Source organism: Phyllopteryx taeniolatus, chromosome 13, assembly GCF_024500385.1.
Source record: "Phyllopteryx taeniolatus isolate TA_2022b chromosome 13, UOR_Ptae_1.2, whole genome shotgun sequence".
NCBI lineage: Eukaryota > Metazoa > Chordata > Actinopteri > Syngnathiformes > Syngnathidae > Phyllopteryx > Phyllopteryx taeniolatus.
Genome location: NC_084514.1, coordinates 13,221,832 through 13,244,281, shown reverse-complemented (window position 1 = coordinate 13,244,281; position 22,450 = coordinate 13,221,832). Strand labels below are relative to the sequence as shown.

General features: G+C 44.2%; 1 protein-coding gene and 1 long non-coding RNA gene across 4 annotated transcripts in view; one reads left to right on the top strand and one right to left on the bottom strand.

The window, feature by feature from the left end:
* LOC133487871 (uncharacterized) overlaps positions 1–22,450 on the top strand; it is a 38,532-nt gene that overhangs the window by 9,921 nt on the left and 6,161 nt on the right. Inside the window, exons 1-2 of one of the 3 annotated variants that reach the window (XM_061795093.1) lie at positions 17,566–17,615; positions 17,693–18,050. In XM_061795093.1, the coding sequence (XP_061651077.1) occupies positions 17,940–18,050 (111 nt within the window). In that variant the 5' untranslated portion in view covers positions 17,566–17,615; positions 17,693–17,939. Of the gene's footprint in view, positions 1–17,565; positions 17,616–17,692; positions 18,051–18,940; positions 21,699–22,450 lie in introns of those variants that run through there. The other 2 variants (XM_061795092.1, XM_061795094.1) reach the window with 2 other exon arrangements.
* On the bottom strand, positions 93–10,507 carry LOC133487912 (uncharacterized). Its single transcript, XR_009791505.1, has 3 exons — positions 9,664–10,507; positions 3,176–3,578; positions 93–2,903 (listed from the first exon to the last, which is right to left on the bottom strand). It is a non-coding gene; the product is annotated as an uncharacterized LOC133487912 (long non-coding RNA).

Sequence of the window (22,450 nt, the reverse complement as noted above, 5' to 3'; positions counted from 1 at the left end):
CCAAATCATAATAACAAGTCACGAGAAATGATATTGCCTCTTTGGAATGACAATTTACTGTAATAACAGCCAGCATATAGTGCTCTGGGGTTTACATCCATCTACATGCGTGACAAATCTTCTGCTTTATATATGTTACATATCAGCCTGTCTTTGAGATTTTATTGACAATAGTACGCCACCCATCAAGAGCAGTTCTTTCATAAGAGTCTGGAGTCATGGCGGTCAGTTTCATGCAGCTGTACCACATATTGCCTTTTGGACAGAAACTGACTTGGAATTGAACTTCTAATACCTAATGTTGAAACGTGATAGAAAGACCACAAACTTGTGTATGGCTTCTTTTACTGAGAACTTGTACACCGCACACATCCCTTTGTACATATGTCCATAAAATGAACCTTTTACTTCATGGGAACGTTATGACACAGCACGTTCATGTGTGCTTGGCTGAAACATAAACACAAACACAAGCAGGCACAAAGGCAGCAACATGACACTGATTGGCTTACAATGACATTTGACCCCGCCTCAGCCAATCATCATCACTTATGCGGTTGTTCCATGCTCCCTCACAAGGAGGAACAGAAAACAATAACAATGAAAACGCCTCTCACTTTAGAGCTCGAGTCGGTTGGTCTGATGAAAGCAGCTTCGATAAACGAATAGGTGATGCGCACCCTTGTTTTGTTAGCGACAGCAACGGCGTTATTATGATTAAAACTAATGAATTAGGTTACTTGTTGCATGGTTTGAGACTTTTTTTGCTGCCTTAGGGCCTGGATGCATTCCCATCATCAACGGGAAAATGAATTCCCAGGTTTGGCAAGACATTTTGTAGGAGAAGCTAAAACAATTTTGTCTGCCAAATGAAAGTCATTATAGGATGAGTGATCCAACAAGACAATGACCCAAAGGACAGAAGTGAATCAACAGCAGAAAGTCTAAAACAGAACAAAATACGCCATCTGGAGTGACCCAGTCAGAGTCCTAACCTCAACCCTATTGAGATGCTGTGGTGTGACCTCAAGTGATTCACAACACACATCCCTAGAAGACAGTCGAACTCCAACATTTTTGTAAAAAGGAATGGCCTGAAATTCCTCTTGACTGTTATGGAGGCCTGATCTGCAAACTACAGGAAAAGGAAACGTTTGGTTCGCAGTTATTGCTGCTAAAGGAGCTTGAACCAGTTATCAGCTCCAAAGACTCACATCATTTTCTATTCTGCATTGTCCTGTTTACATGGCTTATTCAATACAAACATGGAAAAGTAAAACATAATTGCGTGGTATTAGTTTAAGCAGACCGTTGTGAATTAAATGAAGATCAGAATACATTTTATTTGTAATTTATGCAGAAATCCAGGTAATTCCCAGGGGGTCACATACTTTTTCTTGCAACGGTACACTTATATGTATTATCCATCCATCCATCCATTTTCTGTACCAATCAACCTACCACGCATGTTTCTGGGATGTGGGAGGAAACCGGCGTGCCCGGAGAAAAGCCCACGCAGGCACGGGGAGAACATGCAAACTCCACACAGGTGGAGATTTGAAGCCCGGTCCTCAGAACTGTGTGACAGATGCGCTAACCAGCACACACCGTGTCGCTACAACAGCAACACATATCCATCCAGCCATCCATTTTCTGAGCCGCTTCTCCTCACTGGGGTCGCCCATTTACATCAGAATTCCAATGCTGTTTTCACTCAGGCAGGTGTGGCCTTGTGGCTCTTTGTGAAAGAAATTCTCCACAGAGTCACTCAAGGTTACAGTTTTCCATTCTGAGCACGGAAGCGCCACAAAAATGACACTTGAAGAAGCCTGACATGAAGATGAAAAAGAATGCAGTCAGACGCACACATGCCCACTGTGAAAATTGTAACCCTTAAACTTGCAAACGGCTCGCGTTCGCACTGCATTGTTATCCGTGTGTATGTGTCTCACTATGTTTGCATGGACGTGTAGACACTACCAAACTCATGGCGGGTTTTCATAGCTTGGATTCCTCTGGTTGTCTGTTTACAAACACTGCAGAGATTGCCCTCTTTGTCTTTCTCCATCTTGAGACAATTCCAGGGAATATTGGTGCATAGATAATGCAGACCTTCACCAGGAGTTGACGCCAATTACAAGCCCAATTCCAATGAAGTTGGGACATAAATAAAAACAGACTACAACGATTTGCAAATCATCTTCAACCTATATTTCATTGGATACACTACAATGACAAGATATTTAATGTTCAAACTGATCAACTTGATTGTTTTTAGCAAATAATCATGAATTTAGAATTTGATGGCTGCAACACGTTCCAACAAAGCTGAGAGAGGTGGCAAAAAAAGACAGAGAAAGCTGAGGAATGCTCATCAAACACGTGTTTGGAACATCCCACAGGTGAACAGGCCCATTGGGAACAGGTGGGTGCCGTGATTGCTTCCCTGAATTGCTCCGTCATTCACAAGCAAAGATGGGGCGAGGTTCACCTCTTTGTCAACAAGTGTGTGAGAAAATAGTCGAACAGTTGAAGGACAATGTTCCTCAATGTACAATTGCAAGGAATTGCGGGATTTCATCATCTACGCTCCATAATATCATCAAAAGGTTGAGAGAATCTGGAGAAATCGCTGCATGGAAGCGGCAACATTGAATGGCCGTGACCTTCGATCGAACGTCCCAACTTCATTGGAAATGGGGTTGTAGTTATTTACATCATGACTGCCAAAGCACATTTTCTCATCGTGTTTGGTCCGTTGTTATTCAACTTCAACCTCGCATACACGTTCTCTGGCCACCGCCACCCTGAAATTTCTTCTCTTTGTTTGTAGTTTTTTCAGCCTGGTTCCTCCACCATCCTCAAGGGAGCTTAACAGTATTTGAGCTGGAGCTCAGGGCACTCTGATAAAACATACAATCAGAAAAAAATTCATGAAAAGTCATTTATGTACACAGTCCAAAAAATACAAGAACATCAAATAAAAGAAAGGATGGTTCGCTCTCAGATTCTGATACATGGCCTCAACTCCCCACCATGGGTTGAAACTCATAAGAAAAAGAAAATAGATGAGAAAAAGTCACCTTGAGTGGAAATTGCAGGAGTGTTGTTTGAGTTCTTTTACAGCTAGTTCAGTTGTCATCTGACTTTAATGGTACATTACCACATCACTTACAGTGAGTGTTCTTTCAGACGTTTTGGGGAACATTCCATCCACAACAGGAAGCTGTTCCCTGACACATGGACACATCGCATGGAAGAGGCTCAGGAATGTGCTGAGACGGGAATATGGTGGAAAGATGATCAGATTCACGCACGTACACAACCAAACACACAAACATACAAACGCATATATCAATATATATATATATATGTGTCACTGATGGTGTAGCGGTCCACTCGCCTGACTTTGGCTCCCCCCGCAGCGTGGGTTCAGTTCCCACTCAGTGACGGCGTGAATGGGAGTGCGAATGGTTGTCCGTGTCTATATGTGCCCTGCGACTGACTGGCGACCGGTTCAGGGTGTCGTCCGCCTTTCGCCCGAAGTCAGCCGGGATAGGCTCCGGCGTCCCGCGACCCTAACCGGGATAAGCGCTGTTGAAGATACATATGTATACTGACACAATCTACCTTCTCTTGCAAAGACAGTCTCATTTTTTTCATCACCTTCTGTCATTTCACATCACGTGTCATCCGCTATTGAGAGATGACGGACGATACTTTCAGGCCATGTAATGGATGCGTGCATGCAATGTCTGCATTGTGGTAATCTATTGTGAAGGTGGCACCAGCTGTGCATACATTGGTTAACGCACAAACCACTCTGAACCTCTCAGTATGTTAGTCATTAGATAAGCTATCAGGCTTCTACTCTTGATACATATTTGGCATTAGGACTTACCACAGCGGGTCTGCTGGGATTTCTCAGTTCACAAATAACCTTCCATCCTTTGTCAGCCGCTCTCATAATCAGCTTTTCTTTGAAATGTGAACTGCAATATGACCGAGTTCACTTGTCAGGCACACGAAACCTTTCACAGTTTCAAATCTTGTTATATTCAGACAATTTTCTCCACAGTGAAGCAGGATGAAAAGAAATTGTATTGACATGCATATGGTTACTGGTTTTATTGTTAAACATGCTTCACTTAAAAGGGTGTGTGTGTGTGTGTGTGTGTGTGAGAGCTTGTAAATTACAAGGTTTGGTGCTTTGAATTTGCAATTTGCTTTGATCCTCTCAAGAAGAAACAAGACACAGTAGAACAACTTGGCAACACACTAAACAATGGTTGCTCCTATTACTTTGTGTCGTCGATTTGTTTTTTCATTTCGGCAAAATCAATGCTGCAAATGAATGTGTCTTTAGTGTGCAGTCATATGTGCCAGTCATATAAACACATTTTCATCAAAATTTACTCTCCTCATAGTAACCTGTTCCATCCGAACATCAGCCGAATATAGGAATACAATATTACTCACACTTTCTACACTGCTTCTCTTGGGTAATGTCAGGATTCATTTAAAAAAAAAAAAAACCATTTGTTTTAACTCTAACTGAAGGAATAAAACCAAGACTCAATTTACAGACTCAATCTTTTTCACCTTTTGTATGTGTGATGGTCCCCAATGTTGGCGCTTTTTCCCCTGTGCTGCTGTGCAAATGGATTCATCATGTAACCCTGAGTCTGGAGAGCCAGTGGAGTGTTTGTGCTTGTGCAGGGCCACAGTGAAATATGCCTGTGCATGTTTCCAGGTATTGTGTATGTGAGAGGGTGAAATATAAACCATGCTCACTGGTCACACTATTAAGTATTCTGTAGTTCATGACACCCAAGACAAGAGCTGTAAAAAGTCTACCTTTACAGTGACTGTGCCCCTCTCATGAAATTAAATAAGGCATGCTTTCAGCATGATTCATTCAATTTTAGGCTGCTGCAAACTAAACAAAAAAAATTGTTTTTAGATATTGTTTAACATCGCTTGTTTTGTCCTATAGATTTTCTATAGATTCCTAATCATGTGGCCATTGAGTTTAAAGGTAGCAAATAGGCCATAGATAATTCATATAAAGTTATTATTCATATACACCAAAGATGACATTCATCCATCCATCCATTTTCTGAGCCGCTTATCCTAACAAGGGTCGCGGGAGCGCTGGAGCCTGTCCCAGCTATCTTCGGGCGAGAGGCGGGGTCCACCCCGAACTGGTCGCCAGCCAATCGCAGGGCACATACAAACAAACAACCATTCGCACTCACATTCACACCTACGGGCAATTTAGAGTCTTCAATCAACCTGCCGTGCATGTTTTTGGGCTGTGGGAGGAAACCGGAGTGCCCGGAGAAAAGCCACGCAGGCACGGGGAGAACGTGCAAACTCCACACAGGTGAGGCCCGGGATTGAACCCCGGTCCACAGAACTGTGAGGCAGACGCTCTAGTCGAACAACGTGCCGCCTGACGTTGGTAAAAATCTATTTTTATCTTGTCTCTGTCATTGTACAGCCAGGAAATAAAACCAATATTCCATTCCTGCAGCCATGTGAAGCTCACATATGTGATCTTCTCCCATGTTTTATTTGTTTTTGCACTCTGAGGCAAATGTGCCTCACACCGTCCCAGAATAGACTCCTAGCCATTAATAAAGCATGTACCTGCTGTGCATCCCAGCTCTTTGCTTGTTTGCCTGCAGCAAAGCAAGAAGAGGACTCTTGCTATGTGTATGCAAGTGTGCCTGTTTAAAATCTGTTTCGAGCTCTTCATCGTGAGTTACATTATTTTCTCTCTCTGAGCCTCCATCAGTTGCTTTCAACACTTTAGTGGTCAGCTCACATGAAATATTTACCCTCTTCCTTTCAATCACAAAACAGAACTCTTCATGTCCTCTTCGTAGCCTTATATTGCTTTTTGCCTGCTCTCACAGTTTCTCTGTTGACTCAGCGCCGACATCAGTGACAGGGATTTAAGTGGTTGCCATGGCAATGCCATGACAACACTAATGGAATGTATTTGGCATGTTGTTTTGTGAATGAAAGAGTTTGGAGCTGAAAACCCTCATGTGTAGCATGTCGGATGAGTCAATAGATGCATTGGTACCTTCCAGCAATCATGTCATATTCAGGTGGAATGAATATTGCAATACTTGGCAATAAAGGTCATTCCAAAATGGGCATTGACCTCCGAGGCAAAGATGAAGTTGGGTTAAAGGATACAAACATTTTTAAAGTCACATGTTCCTTTCAGTCCTGAGCGCTTGTGACCATGTGACGAAATCCCCAGGTGCTCCTGATGCTGTGTCATCAGTTGGTGAATGAGGACCTTGAAGGTAGAAAAGTGCTAAACAAGTGAATCCCTAGTTACCCTTTGGCACTTGTCAATGTTTTAAAAGCTGTCTTGAGCTATACAGTACATTTTTTCCTCATTTTAGCATGTTGAAAGATTCATACAGGCACTCCACACAGCGCTACTGAGCAGTACCATTAGCATAGCATCAAGTGTAGTACTAACATAAGGCAATGATGTCCAGACTGGTCCACCAATATGATTGCGCTATGAAGGAGATGATCTGGTGGAGCGGTGGCATTAACAAGGTCAGGATCCTCAATATAAGCCAGTGTACATTTAATTTAAAACAAACACAATAATAATAAAAATACATGACTTTAAAGGTCCACCTTATATTTAGGGTTCTCACCCCTGTATTCTAATACAGTTATTACCTGTTCAAATGTGAAGTCAGTAATGTTATCCAAGTATCATAATATTAAAGTAATATTATTTCATTACTTTGAATTTTTAACCGATCTACATAACCCAGTATGTGTTACAACGCATACAAATGGGAAGAAAGAGGACAAAATAAGCTTATTAGGACAACCTTTGCATTTAGCAGTAGCTTGAGCAACCCCCAACACATGCACACAAACACACACACACACACACACACACACGTTCCTCCCGCCACTGCGGTTATTATTCGATGATTATTGATACGTGGTGTCAAAAGCAAAATAACCTTTTATTCCTGGTGACAAATTCAGCAGCTTTGACTGGTAATATTGGTGCTTAAATGTGAACCAAAGAGGCCGAAAAATGTCTTTTAAATTGAATAATATAATAATCATAAATTTGGCACATCAAAGAGAAGAGTGTTTTTAAAAGGCCTGCCAAAATTGAATGAATAAAAAAAAATAATAATAATCACCATGTACAGTATGTGCGGCACGGTAGTCATTCGAAGATGGGGCGAGGTTCACCTCTTTGTGGACAAGTGCGTGAGAAAATAGTCAAACAGTTTAAGGACAATGTTCCGCAACGTACAATTGCAAGGAATTGAGGGATTTCATCATCTACGGTCCATAATATCATCAAAAGGTTCAGAGAATCTGGAGAAATCACTGCATGTAAGCGGCAAGGCCGAAAACCAACATCGAATGCCCGTGACCTTCGATCCCTCAGGCGGCACTGCATCAAAAACCGACATCAATGTGTAAAGGATATCACCGCGTGGGCTCAGGAACACTTCAGAAAACCAATGTCAGTAAATGCAGTTCGGCGCTACATCCGTAAATGCAACTTGAAACTCTACTATGCAAACCAAAAGCCATTTATCAAGAACACCCAGAAACGCCGCCGGCTTCTCTGGGCCCGAGCTCATCTAAGAAGGACCGATGCAAAGTGGAAAAGTGTTCTGTGGTCCGACGAGTCCACATTTCAAATTGTTTTGGGAAATTATGGACGCTGTGTTCTCTGGGCCAAAGAGGAAAAGAACCATCCGGACTGTTATGGACGCAGACCTCCGTGTTTGTCCTTGTCCTCAGTGCTCCTTCCGTGTTCCCGGCCATGTTGACCTGTTCCACCATGCCGCCAAACCATCCACCCGCTCACGGCACCGCGTGCCGCACGTTCCCTGTCTCGACAACCCGCCAGTACACCTCAAGGATCCATCTCCATATCCTCTTCAATAAACCTTTCACCACAAACCTCTCAGCCTCTGCTTGCTTCTGGGTACAGTTCAAATCGTATTGTGACAGAATCATCAGTTGTTTATCTATATAAAATAAGTATTTTATGACCTGCAGAGAAGTTCATTTTTCGATTAGATACAGATAAGTACAAAATAAACACCAATCCACACAAGTGTGATGGGTCCGTACCACAGCATGCATCAGAGAAGTGACAGGTGTGGCTTTGCTTAAGGGAACCTCACCAATGGATAGGAAGTGGAGAGCCATCTTTCCATCAAATAGTTCTGATGTCCATATGTTGGGCATATGGCATAAGTATGTATGTGGCAATAAATGAGGAATTTGGGGAGGTGAAGTTAGAAAGGACATGTGACATCACATCTATCACGGCTGTCACGGGGCCCAGCTGCCAGCAGTTGTTATACATTAAGCAAAGTGCAGCAGGCGGATTTGGTTGAGCCAGTTATAGGATAAGTCAATAACATTACTGCGTTAGGGTGCTGCCTTGAGCGCTTTATGAAATCATAATGCATCGTGGTTTTAACCATGAGGCGTGACACCTAAATCTCAGGGGCCGCCTTTAACTTCTGAGCTGATTACCATGGCCCTTGCTGAGTGCATGGGTCATTGCAATTGGCCTCCACTCATCCGTCAAGCCACACCTTGTCTTCATCTGTGAAAACAGCATTGACATTAAGATATTCCACTGATAAAAGTGGTGACTTTCATCCAACAACCATGAAATCAAGTCTGATCAGAACCTTTGTCTCAGGAAGTAAGATGGCAGCACTGAGGCATCATCCATTCCCACTAGAACATCTCACAGAGAGACTCTGTGTGATTCCCGGGGCCTTTTGACAGTAACTGTTTGAGATGGAAGTGACAGCTGTGGGAGAACTTGAGGGCAGAAAGGTGATAGTCTGACCTTCTCCATCGTGTGGCAGCACAGTGTCCACACAAATGGAAACACATTTGTAACAGCTCTTTATTTTTGCCCGTAATCCATTCCAAACATAAAAAAATACAACTTTTCACAAGCTTTTGTTGGATGCACTCCTGTGCGCTTTGACATAGCTACTGTACACTTGGTATTGTCATTTTTCTCAAATCACCACTACCAAAAAAGAACCCCAGTTGCACAATAAAAAAAAAAAATTCCCCCATCTACTATGGTGTGCAAAAGTCCACCACTAGTTTTGTTGTTTAAATTAATTTGGGGGGGGGGGGGGGGCAGACATGATTTTGACATGCTAAAACGGTAAATAGTAGGGTAGACACCGTTACAGTTTTTCACAGTTGCTAAAACACATTTCTTGGAACCTCCACCGATTTTCTCAATACCTTCAACACAAATCCAAAAATTCACGAAACCCGATTCTTCCTGCATAAACAAAGCGATTGCCTCCAAACAGACCCCAAGTCAATCAAAATAAAAAAAACATCACTGAACAGTCATCACACACAGTGTAGAAAAAAAGAAAACACAATGAAAAGCTGTAGACATTTATTTATACTTTATAACCTTAATTTTTCACAACAATGCATTTTGCAAAACAAAATAAATCCTGTTTACCGCTTACAATGGAAAAAACAAAAATATAAAAAAGTACTAGACCTACAAGTATAATGGAAAATTGGAACACCATTTTGTCATACTATAAACATGCACTGTTCGTACCTAATGAAAAAAGCAATTACCTGTTCACGTCTCAGAATCTTTCGACTGCGGTGGACGCAGTGAATTTTCTTAGGTCGGGCGCCACTCCCTGCATTCCCGCCTCCCTCATTGTCAAACCGTGGTAATGTACATGGCCTACGAAAGTCATCTGAAATACGATACGTAATAGTTCCTTGAATTCTAACTCCTCCCTCTCCTCTTCCTCCTGGACCACCTCTTAGTCTTACTCTGCCTCTGTCTCTCTGATTGTCTCTATCCATAGTGAAACTTCAACAAACAGGGCACTGGCTTTAGGGCACTGAGCATTTGGTTCTGACAATAAGGTTTTGTGTTTTTGCAATTGAGAAATATTCATTCAATATTATACAGACCACTATACACCAATCAGAAAAAGAGGGGACTTTAACTCATCAATTTAACACAGAAACGGCGATAGAGAACACGTATGAGAGATAGAGAGAGAGAGAGAGAGAGAGAGAGAGAGAGAGCATGGAAAAGAAGAGAATAGGGATTTTTTTCATGTGTGTAATTTGGGTTTTTAAAGCAACAAGTGAGTACTTGCAGCACACGACGAGCGGTATCAATCAAAAAAAAGAAAACAATTCATTCATTCATTTTCCGTACCGCTTATCCTCACTAGGGTCGGGGGCATGCTGGGGCCTATCCCAGCTGAATCTGGGCGAGAGGTGGGGTACACCCTTAACTGGTCACCAGCCAATCGCAGGGCACATATAAGAAAACAACCATTCACACCTACGGGCAATTTAGAGTTGTCAATCAACCTACCATGCATGTTTTTGGGATGTGGGAGGAAAGCGGAGTGCCCGGAGAAAACCCACGCGGGCACGGGGAGAACGTGCAAACTCCACACAGGCGGGGCCGGGATTTGAACCCGAATCCTCAGAACTATGAGGCAGATGTGCTAACCAGTCTACCGCCGTGCTGCCATGTAAAAGCATATTCAATATAATTAAAGCACGTTTCGACAAAAGACAATATCGAATACTTCGTATGAAGCGGTAACACTAGTAATCATGGATAAATCAAATGAATGAAATGAGCAACATCGTGGCTGAACTCTCCGGTGGTGTAGAACTGAAGCACATCACACAAGGAGGTGCATTCAACTTTTCACGTAGCCAAAGAGTAACCAAACTATGGCGACGGCTCTGAGACGCTGTGGTCTGTGTCATCCACTCATTTTCCACTTCCACTGCCAATACGCTGGGCTGAACCCATAAGTGAAGACACTTTGAACCAGCGTGAGCCAAACGTATGGTCTGTAATCACAGGTTGTGGCTGCTATGTGGTTCATAGTGTACTAATTCCATTTGCCACACTGCTGAAGATTTTTCTTGAAGCACTGTATATAGATGTGTGGGCCAGTGAGCTTCCACGTCTTTTTCAGTGAGTTTCATTCATGACTGCGCGTGGTATATTCCTATCAGGCAAAATGTGCTTGGATGAATGACAGCATTTACTTTCGGGACTTGTCTTATTTGGCCCTGAGTGTCTGGAGCCCTTCAGTGGCTTCTATTCGAAATAACGAACTGCTGGTATTAATTGTCACTTAGGCTCTATAGCCTCTCCTCTCATTTGGATACGAGCTTGTTCATTTGCCTCGTCGTCTTCCATTTAGCCGGCTCAACAACGATATTAACGGACTCTTGTGTCTTTCTTTACCTCAGCCTGATCTTTGTATACTTCCCTCAATGTGATTCCTATTTTTGGTGTTTTTTTTTAAGTTCAGACAAGACATTTCACACAAATAAACTGATGTTACAAAAGAACACACATCTTACCCATTCATCTTGATTTGCTGAATATGGATCCTCTGGCTAGTAATGACACAAGAAAGTGTCAAAAGACTGTATGCAGCTGTGTTATTGAATTTCCACCAGTTCAGGGTGTCGTCCGCTTTTCGCCCGAAGTCAGCTGGGATAGGCTCCAGCGCCCCGCGACCCTGACCAGGATAAGCGCTGTTGAAAATGGATGGATGCATTTTGAAAATGCATCCATCTTCTCGCCACAATTTTGAGGAAACAAGATTTTACACCAGTAGTGGTGCGATCAATCGCCTGACTTTGTTGCAGGCATCCTGGGTTCACTTCCTACTCAGTGACAGTGTAAATGTTAATGCCTCTCGATGTGTCCTGGCGACCAGTTCAGGGTGTAATCCGCCTTTGGCCTGAAGTCACCGTTCTAAAAGATCCTGGTAAGTATCACTAAGTCAGATATCGCTGGCGTTGGGCGAAATCCTTGTACCTCCAAAACCATCTTTTTTCGGGAGACCAAAACAATTGCACGTTTGTTGAACCATTAACATCGCATCATCAAAGAGGTTAAGCCATTTTTAACACTTTAGATTGAAAGTGTAGAGAACTTTCATGACATCAATGGAGTCTTCTGCTCTCCGAAAATCCTTCTCAATGAGCTGAGAAAGAAAGCCTGTATGAAAAACAATACAGAACACAGAGGTTGGTGTTCAAAAATACATTTTTCTTCCCTTAACAAAACACCTAACATGCACTCTCTACATTTCGTACAGTCTGCCATAATGACAGGTCTTTGTGGTATTATTTTATACAGTATATATACCAAATACCGTATTTTATCCATATCTACCAATCCCATTCCGTATTTTTTCTCAGCTGATCCAAGCTGTACCCTGCTTGGATTGCAGGGTACGGCTTGGTGAGTCTCTCCAGTATTAGGTAAAGACAATTCCAGAATAGGTTAGTGTCAGGGTATCTGTAGGTAGTCAAATACTGCAGTAGGCTACTTCCTCTCAGAACTCAAATCAAAATAAGATCACAAAGATAAAGTAATTGCGTTAATGTCATATATAATGTACAATGGTGAAGTTACGTGAACTTTATTTTTTTTCTGAGAAGTTCTTGCTTCTCCAGGAAAAACACCTTTGCCGTTAAGCAACTGCACAACAGTGGTTTGGTTCTTGGTCACCCAGTGAGTCACTATATTCAAGGAGGGTTGACTTTGTGCGGCTAGATTCATTGTATCGGCAAATGTTCACTAACTGCAAACAATGCAGAATGAAGTTTATCAGTGTGAAAATTATTCAATTGAATACAGGCTGAAAAGGATTTGCAAATGATTGTGTTCTGTTTTTATTTCTGTTTTACACAACATCCCAACTTGTCAGGAATTAGGGTTCGTACATGTGTTGCACTGAGCCGACTGGTTGCTTTTTTTTTTTTTTTTTTTAACTAAGTTCAGCCACACTTTAGATCACCGTCATTTGTCCACTGCTGCTCACCGCCACATGTCCGTTGCTACTTATCAACTTCAGGCCCTGCCAAGCAAAGCGACTCCTTTCATCTGCTTTAAATGCGGCGCAACTAACAGTCTTGACATGTGGCGACACGGTAGCATTTGTTGTGCCTGAGAGGACGATGCGTAATCGCAGCGATCCGGGCGCGAGTGGAGCATTGTCACTGCTCCGGCCATGGTGTGGCAACAGACAACGTGAGCGGGTACTCTTACAGAATGAGCTGGCGATAACTGTGGGCAACGTAAATATTTTCACAAAGCTCGGCATCTGTCTTCCTGCGCCCCGATAAAAGTCACCAAAATTGCGTAGCTCTTCCTACTTAGACGTGGTTTGAACAGGCGCAAGTTCAGATTGACTTTCTGCCACCAAATTGTCACTCCGCCACGCGCATCTGCAAGAACACTCCCTCTGCTGCACCGGAGCGCCCAGCTTGGTGCAGACCGGTCTGCCAAATTGTCAAACACATTCAGGGAGGCTTGTGTTTGCACGAAACTCAGGATCTTCAGATGCAATGTCTACAAAAATAGACTCCTAGATCTTATAGGGAAGAAAAAGAAAAGTGTGGCTCAGATTCAGGTCCAAGGGAATTCATTCAGATCTGTGGGGCTTGTAAGGGCTAGACCAGGATCCGCTTTAGCCTTTCCATGCAATCTGGGTCAGCCGAAGCTGAGAGCGAGTGAGAGAGGGCATCCTCGGGCTGGTTGACCTCATTGCTCCACTATTATCACTATTTTCCCAGTCAGCCACGACACTGTGACTAAGGGGAGTCTCTGAACCGGGAAATGCATCCGATTTCCCATGTGAGAGCACATGTACACGAATAACAGGGGAGAGGAAACGTAGTTACGACATCCTTGAACCCAGAGGCCAAAGGTTAGCATTACAAATAGCCCACTCTCACGTTTGGCTATTCACCCGGCACGCTAATTGTACACACATCCTCGTTGACCCTGAACCCCTCTGCCCTTCCTTGCTACGTGGTCATACATCTCACGGTCTGCCATTTGCAATGAAAAAGGGGGGACCTCACTTTTCTCACAATCAAAATGCTTCCTTTCTGATCGTTCAGGCTCTACAGTGAGACAAAATGCCAAAATCACTTGAGTGGTAGGGGAAAAAAGTGCCACCTCTTTAACAGCGCATCTGTTTTGATTTGAAGGAGACAAATCAACAAACCTTTCCTCTTGTATTGTCTTTTTCTGTGCTCCATTGCTCCATTCTATCTCTCCGCCTGAGCCCTGAGCTCCTGCCAGTGACTGCTTGAGGAGTCTGATTTGCCTTGATTTCATTAACACTCTCCAGATGGTCATAGTCAGAGAGATCTGACGCCTCTGTCCCATACCTCGGAGAGTCCGAAGATATAAGGCTTGTGCCGCTTGTCGGAGCTGAGAGTCGAGGCTGTATCTCAACAGAGCACAAGCATGTATGATTTAGACTTTGGAGCAGGTTCAAAGCAAGTGAGGTGCGAGATCCAAGGAGAAATATATAGCAGAGGAGGAGAGGAAAAATAGTATGTGTGGGAGTTTGCATGACACAGAAACAAATCAGCTTCATCAGCCAAGGAAGGAGAAGCATAACAAAATATGTGATGGCGTAAACAGGAAAGGCAAAGGGGGGATTCAACTGAAAATAAGCATTTGAAAAAGTCAATTCTCCACCTCTGTCTGGTCCATCTGTTTGGGCTTATCTTTGAAAGGGTTTGCTGCTTGCAGCACGGTCACAGGAAGTCGTCACCCCCAACCCCTTCTGAGGTTGGAGAAAGAAATGTGATCCTCTTAATAAGGCCCGACACAATGGTCTTCAAAAAACCTCAGGCAACACTGTAAGCTCCACTACCGACTTTCAAAAGGCTAAAAAAAGGACACTTACTGGGGGACCATCGTAGGTGGCAGAACCCAACCTCATAAAAATAGCTGATACTTTGGGAAATGTGGTTACAAGCTAAAGGACACTATAGGAAAAGAAATCCATTGAATAAAGGTAAACATGACTTAAAATAGGTGGCACGGTGCGCGACTGGTTAGAGGGTCTGCCTCACAGTTCTGAGGACCGGGGTTCAATCCCCGGCCCCGCCTGTGTGGAGTTTGCACGTTCTCCCCGTGCCTGCGTGGCTTTTCTCCGGGCACTCCGCTTTCCTCCCACATCCCAAAAACATGCGTGGTAGGTTTATTGAAGACTCTAAAATTGCCCATAGGTGTGAATGTGAGTGCAAATTGTTGTTTGTTTATGTGTGCCCTGCGATTGCCTGGCAACCAGTCCAGGGTGTACCCCGCCTCCTGCCCGATGACAGCTGGGATAGGCTCCAGCACGCCCGCGACCCTTGTGAGGAGAAGCGGCTCAGAAAATGGATGGATGGATGGATGACTTAAAATACACAATATTGTCTAAAAACACAGGTAAACATGACTAAAAATATATATTATTGTATAAGAAAATCTGTTCTGGTATCCTGGTTGTTTAAAAAAAAACTAATGTAAATGGTTCATTATTCCGCGTCACGGTGGGCGACCGGTTAGCACATCTGCCTCACAGTTCTGAGGACCGGGGTTCAAATGGCCCGCAACCCTTGTGAGGATAAAGCGGTATGGAAAATGGATGGGTTCATTGTTCATTAATTGTAAGGCAATTGATTACTTAACATTTGAACATTCTTAACTGTCATACAAGTGTGAAAAGACACTAAAAACTAAAACACTAAAACACAGATCTCGCAAGTTCTGACTGAGCGTGCAATTGGCATGCTGACTGCACGAATGTCCACCAGAGCTGAATTGAATGTTCATTTCTCCAAAGGTGTTTCAGACAATTTGGCAGTACATCCAACCGGCCTCACAACCGCAGACCACGTGTAACCACACCGGCCCAGGACCTCCACATCCAGCATGTTCACCTCCGAGATCGTCTGACACCAGCCACCCGGACAGCTGCTGCAACAATCGGTTTGCATAACCAAATAATTTCTGCACAAACTGTCAGAAACCGTCTCATGGAAGCTCATCTGCATGCTCGTCGTCCTCATGGGGGTCTTGACCTGACCGCAGTTCGTCATCGTAACAGACTTCAGTGGGTGAAATGCTCACATTCGATGGCGTTTGGAACATTGGAGAGGTGTTCTCTTCACGGATAAATCCCGGTTTTCACCGTTCAGGGAAGATGGCAGACAGCGTGTGTGGCGTCTTGTGGGTGAGCGGTTTGCTGATGTCAACGTGGATCGAGTGGCCCATAGTGGCGGCGGGGTTATGGTATGGGCAGGCGTATGTTATGGGCAACGAACACAGGTGCATTTTATTGATGGCATACCGTGACGAGATCCTGATCCCCATTGTTGTGCCAATCATCCACGACCATCACCTTATGTTGCAGCATGATAATGTACGGCCCCATGTTGCAAGGATCTGTACGCTCTACATTCGTGGAAGCTGAAAACATCCCAGTTCTTGCATGGCCAGCATACTCCCCAGACATGTCACCCATCGAGCATGTTTGGGATGCTCTGGATCGGCGTATACGACAGCGTGTTCCAGTTCCTGCCGATATCCAGCAACTTCGCACGCCCACTGAAGAGGAGTGGACCAACATTCCACAGGCCACAATCAACAACCTGATCAACTCTCTGCGAAGGAGATGTGTTGCACTGCGTGAGGCAAATGGTGGTCACACCAGATACTGACTGGTTTTCCGACCCCCCCAGACCCCCACAATAAAGCAAAACTGCACATTTCAGAGTGGCCTTTTATTGCGGTCAGCCTAAAGCACAGCCATGCAATAATCACGCTGTCTAATCAGCATCTTGATATGCCACACCTGCGAGGTGGGATGGATTATCTCGACAAAGGAGAAATGCTCACGAACACAGATTTAGTCAGATTTGTGAACAATATTTGAGGGAAATGGCCTTTCGTGTATGTTGAAAAAGTTTGAGATCTTTGAGTCCAGCTCACGAAAAATGGGTGCAAAAACAAAAGTGTTGCGTTAATATTTTTGCTCAGTGTATTTCATGAGAATAGCCTTATTCCAGATGAAGACCCTTGTGAGCATAAGGAACACCTACAAAATAATATGAAATCCATAAGTACAAAAAAAACTTTGCGTTTACAACGACGATAATGTTTGGCTTTTAATGCAGTTTGCAGCAGTGCATCACACGTTTGAAATATGTTTCCATCATCACCAAAGTGTTAGAAATACTTGTCAAAAGCTGTCTGGTGCAGTTCTACACAACAACAAACTAAAAAAATGATGATGAAAAAATACTTCAAGCGTTACTATTTTTATAAAGGCAGTTTTTTCAGCTTTAGAGCTTACAGGGGTGCCTAATAAAGTAGCCAGTGACAGCGTGGGCAATGGAAAAAAACCTTTCCTGATGGATTACTGTGGTCCACTCCATTCTACGAAAAGACAAAGGAGTTAATATCACTGACAGCAGACTGTGGAAGCAAACAGGAAAAGCTGCCATGTCTATTTGCAAACCATAACACTGGAGCTGACAAGTTTTCAAACATCAAGTCTGTTTGAAATCCTTCTACACCTGAACTGGGTTTCATCACTGCTCGGTCACTACAGTCATCGCTCGCTGTGAGATTCCGAGGAAGGCCTTGGCCAGAACAATGTGATTTGTGTGTATCCATTGCAATTCTTAAACGAGTGTAACCTCCAATTGATTTTCTCCATCAGCCAAAGGTTTGGTCAATCTTTGCCCTGTTGAGCATTTGCATTTCTCAGGTCAATAATCAGCTGTCGCCTTCCTCCTTTTCTAGTTGGCTCAGGACCCACTATGATGAGGACAACACATGGATCAAAGTTTTCCCTTCGCCCGGACGCGGGTGACTGGGGGTCGCCTCTGGAGGTTGGGGCTCGATGGCAAGCAGCTGATGGCCAGGCACTCGTCCTCTTGAGGGCTTAGCTCATTTACATTACATTAGTCCAGATCATTTCAGTTTCTTGAGGTTTTGTTTGTTTTTCTGTCTTCCCAGTCCGCTCGTAAGGTCTTTGTCTCCACCTGCTATGACCAAATTCGTTAACCTGACGTTTCCTCTTGGAGATGTTCTGGCGGGCCTTCACTGCAGCCACCTCCCAGGCTGTTTGTGGGTCTCACTGCTTTCCCTTTCAGTCTCAGTAAGAAAAATCCTGCTCTATTGGCTTGAAATCAGGCGACTGACGCACTCAAGAGTTTTCCATTTCATTTTCTTTCACTTCTAGTATGTTAAGGCTCATTATCCATCTGCATTGTGACACGCCCTCCTATCTTTTTTGAGCATTTGTCTAAATGCGAGGAGAGCGTGTAGCCCTTTTCACCTCACAGTTCACCTTGTTATTCTTATCAGCAGTCACATTGTCAATAAACACAAGGGACGCTGTTCCATTAGCAGCCATGCATGCCCATGACAAATCAGTACCGTGTTTGACACATGATGTGGTATGGTTTGGATCATGAGCTGTTCCTTACCTTCTCTATAATTTTACAAGTTGACCATGTTTGACTTTTCATCTATCCAAAGAGTCTTATTCCATAACACAGGAAGCTTTTTAGATATCTGTGGACCTTTTTTTTTTTTTTTTAATTTTGGGGCTATTTTTCAACTGAAACACTGAAAATTGTTGACTGAATCAAATCATACTGCTTAGTGGTAACAGATACAACAAAAACAATGTCAATAAAAATGTCAGGCAACAATATTCACGAGACAAAGATATAGTATATCAGAAACTATATATATATATATATACATATATATATATATATATATATATATATATATATATATATATATATATATATATATATAGGAGGCCCGGTTGACAACTGGCGGCACGGAGAGCGTCTGCTTCACAGTTCTGAGGCCCGGGGTTCAATCCCCGGCCCCGTCTGTGTGGAGTTTGCATGCGTGGGTTTTCTCCGGGCACTCCGGTTTCCTCCCACATCCCAAAAACATGCATGCTAGGATAAGTGACGACTCTAAATTGCCTGTTGGTGTGAATGTGAGTGCGGATGATTGTTTGTTTGTATGCATGTGATTGGCTGGCGACCAGTTCAGGGTGTGCCCCGCCTCCTGCCCGATGATAGCTGGGATAGGCTCCGGCACTCCCGCGACCCTAGTGAGGAGAAGGGGCTCAGAAAACGGATGGCTGGATGGTTGACGACTGGTGAGCACATCTGCCTCGCAGTTCTGAGAACCGGGGTTCAAATCCAATCCAAAAATAGCCGGATTGACATGTACTTCTACAAACCAAACAGAACTGTTCCACTCGGTGGAAACTAGGGGTAGCAAAAAAAATAGCAATTTTGTCATAATTCACTCATTTTCTCACTAAATTGATAGTGACCTAGATATAGTTTAACATTGAATTGTGGATAACATGATGATGGACAGTGAATTTAATTTTTCTAACCAATGAGAAGACATTTTATAGTGTTCCCTTCTTTAGTCAATGGGATATTTTGATATCTATCTCTCAGTATATCACTTGTCACATAATTGCTGTTTAGCGATATTCTAGTTATTGTTGGAAAAATATTGCATCACAAGTTATGTATTTATCCTTCAGGGTCGAGACTCAGATGCTGCCAAGGAGGGCACGTACGACAAAATAGTCCAGACGGTTTTTAATCAATCTTTGGTCAACCTGACGGGACTAATTTTTTAAATAACTTCCCACAGCGCCACACTACCAACCCCCACCCTCCCCGAGCCCCCTTTCAACCAATCAATCCTTAATCACTCGCAATCATCGTCAGGCAGTAGCAAGACCGTCGCCAAACTGGCTCTGGAGGAGGGAACAGGAGGTTAGTGCACATTCAACTGGCCAGGCGGGTCAGTTGTCACGGAACAGGTGGAGATGTCTCAGCAGACCAGTTGAGATTGGGTTGGTGTAACACTGCAGGCACAGTCAGCCACAACACGATCAATTCAAGCACACGTGGTTTTTGCCCACATTCAGCTTGGATAGGCTCCAGCCACTGCCGTAACCCTGAACAAGGTTAACAGGATAAGAAATTGATCGATATTCTACCTTACCACATATTGCCTTACCTAAATAACCCTCTGAGAAGATATTTATGGAAGATATTTGCATGAAACCACTTCTGCACAAAGAAAATTGATTGAGCAAAAAATGCAAACAACACAGACACAAACCTCCATCCTCTTTGAATTGGTGAACTCTGAGAGATTTCCATGTGATGAGACAGTGTTAAAATTGGAGGCTGAGAGCGAGGGAATTGGGGCAAGCGATAGAGAGGGTTGGTGTATGTTTTGTGTGTGTGTGTGTGGGGGGCATACAAATAGGTCACTAACAAAAAACACTGCATTTATGGTCCATGATAACACAGCTGCAATGGCAGATGGACAAAATGGAAAATTGGAGCAAAATGATGACCCAATAATGAATCAAACTACGTAACGTTTTTGTTTCCACCAGCTGAGCTGAGTATTTTGCTGCGCAGCGGAAGGCATCAGTTACCTGCATGAATGTATTTCCCTACATACCTACCATTCATTTACAGTATTGTAAATTCCATTCAACAAGTTACTTGAGATTGACGTACACACTACAGAGAGGTGTGGGACAATAAATCAAATATATCACACAAATATACCAGGTCCTAGGTGAGGGTCCAGACAAACTATGGCTCAAAGACCCCTATGACAATAAAACGCGGGTCACCGCGACCCTCCTTTGGAGCCAGGCCTGGAGGTGGGGCTCGAAGATGAGCGCCTGGTGGCCGGGCACAGCATGGGGTCACCACCTGTGGGAGGGGCCAATGCTGTGTGAGCTGGGCAGCGGCCCAATGCGGGGACCTAGGCAGTCCGATCCCCAGCTACAGAAGCTGGATTTAGGGACGTGGAATGTCACTTCTCTGGCAGGGAAAGAACCTGAGCTGGTGTGAGAGATGGAGAAATAGTGAGGCTGACCTCAACACACAGCCTGGGCTCCGGTACCAGTCTTCTCAAGAGACTGGGTTTGACTCACTTCCACTCTGGGGGGACTCCCTCATTCTACTGGGGGAATTCAACGCTCACATGGGCAATGACAGTGAGACACCGAGCTGTGTTCTGTTATTGGACTTCTGTGCTCTGTGACGGACTGTCCATAACAAACACCTTGTTCAGACATAAGGGTGTCCACATGTGCACTTGGCCCCAGGACACCCTAGGCCGCAGTTCGATGATCAACTTTGTGGTCGCGTCATCGGACATGTCTCGGTCACTCGGGTGAAGAGAGGGGCGGAGCTGTCAACCGATCACCGCCTCGTTGTGAGTTGGGTCCGATACCGGTTGGACCTGGCAGACCCAAATGTATTGTGAGGGTCTTCTGGGAACGTCTGGCAAAGTCCCAAGTCAGAAGGACTTTCAACTCCCACCTCTGGCAGGACTTCGCCCACATCTCAGGGGAGGTGGGGGACATTGAGTCTGAGTGGACCACGCCTCCATTGTTGAGGCGGCCGACCAGAGCCGTGGCCGTAAGGTGGCTGGTGCCTGTCGTGGCGACAATCCCTGAACCCGTTGGTGGACATCATCAGTAAGGGATGCCGTCAAGCTGAAGAAGGAGTCCTATCAGACCTTTTTGGGCTGTGGGACTCCAGAGGCAGCTGATGGGTACCAGCTGGCCAAGCGGAATGCAGCTTTGGTGGTCGCTGAGGCAAAAACCTGAGCGTGGGAGGAGTTCAAAGAGGCCATGGAAAATGACTTCTGGATGGCTTTGAGCAAATTCTCGTCCACCAGCCGACATCTCAGGAGGAGGACGCAGCGCACCATCAACAGTGTAAGTCAGAGTGGAACAGTCATAACAGAGACGTTACATTAACACGTAACATAACAATAATACTTACACAAGCTGGTGTCTGGTGGTATAAAAGCTAATTCAAAACACATGCAACTGTAGCTGCTTTTTTCACAAACCTTATCTGATTTTTAAATCAAATATATAGAGAATGTAGCGGCACGGTGACCAACTGGTTTGAGCGTCTGCCTCACAGTTCTGAGGACCGGGGTTCAATCCCCAGCCCCGCCTGTGTGGAGTTTGCATGTTCTCCCCGTGCCTGCGTGGCTTTTCTCCGGGCACTCCGCTTTCCTCCCGCATCCCAAAAACATGCATGCGAGGTTCATTGAAAACTCTAAATTGCCCGTAGGTGTGGATGTGAGTGCGAATGGTTGTTTGTTTATATGTATGTGCCCTGCGATTGGTTGGCAACCAGTTCAGGGTGTACTCCGCCTCCTGCCCCATGACAGCTGGGATAGGCTCCAGCACACCCGCGACCCTAGTGAGGAGAAAATGGATGGATGGATGGATATAGAGGATGTGTGATCCTAAAGCGCGTAACTCAGTTATCATACTTTAAAACATGTCAGTTGCTTGTAAATAGTGGTTGGGAATTGGAATTACATGACATTTCAGTGCATTAGTAGGCTATCAAATAAATGCTCAAACTGCTTGCCATAGTTGTTTTGTGTCTGACGGACTTGCACATGCCTTATGCTGAACACACATTCACTAGTTTCAGCATGGACGTGGAA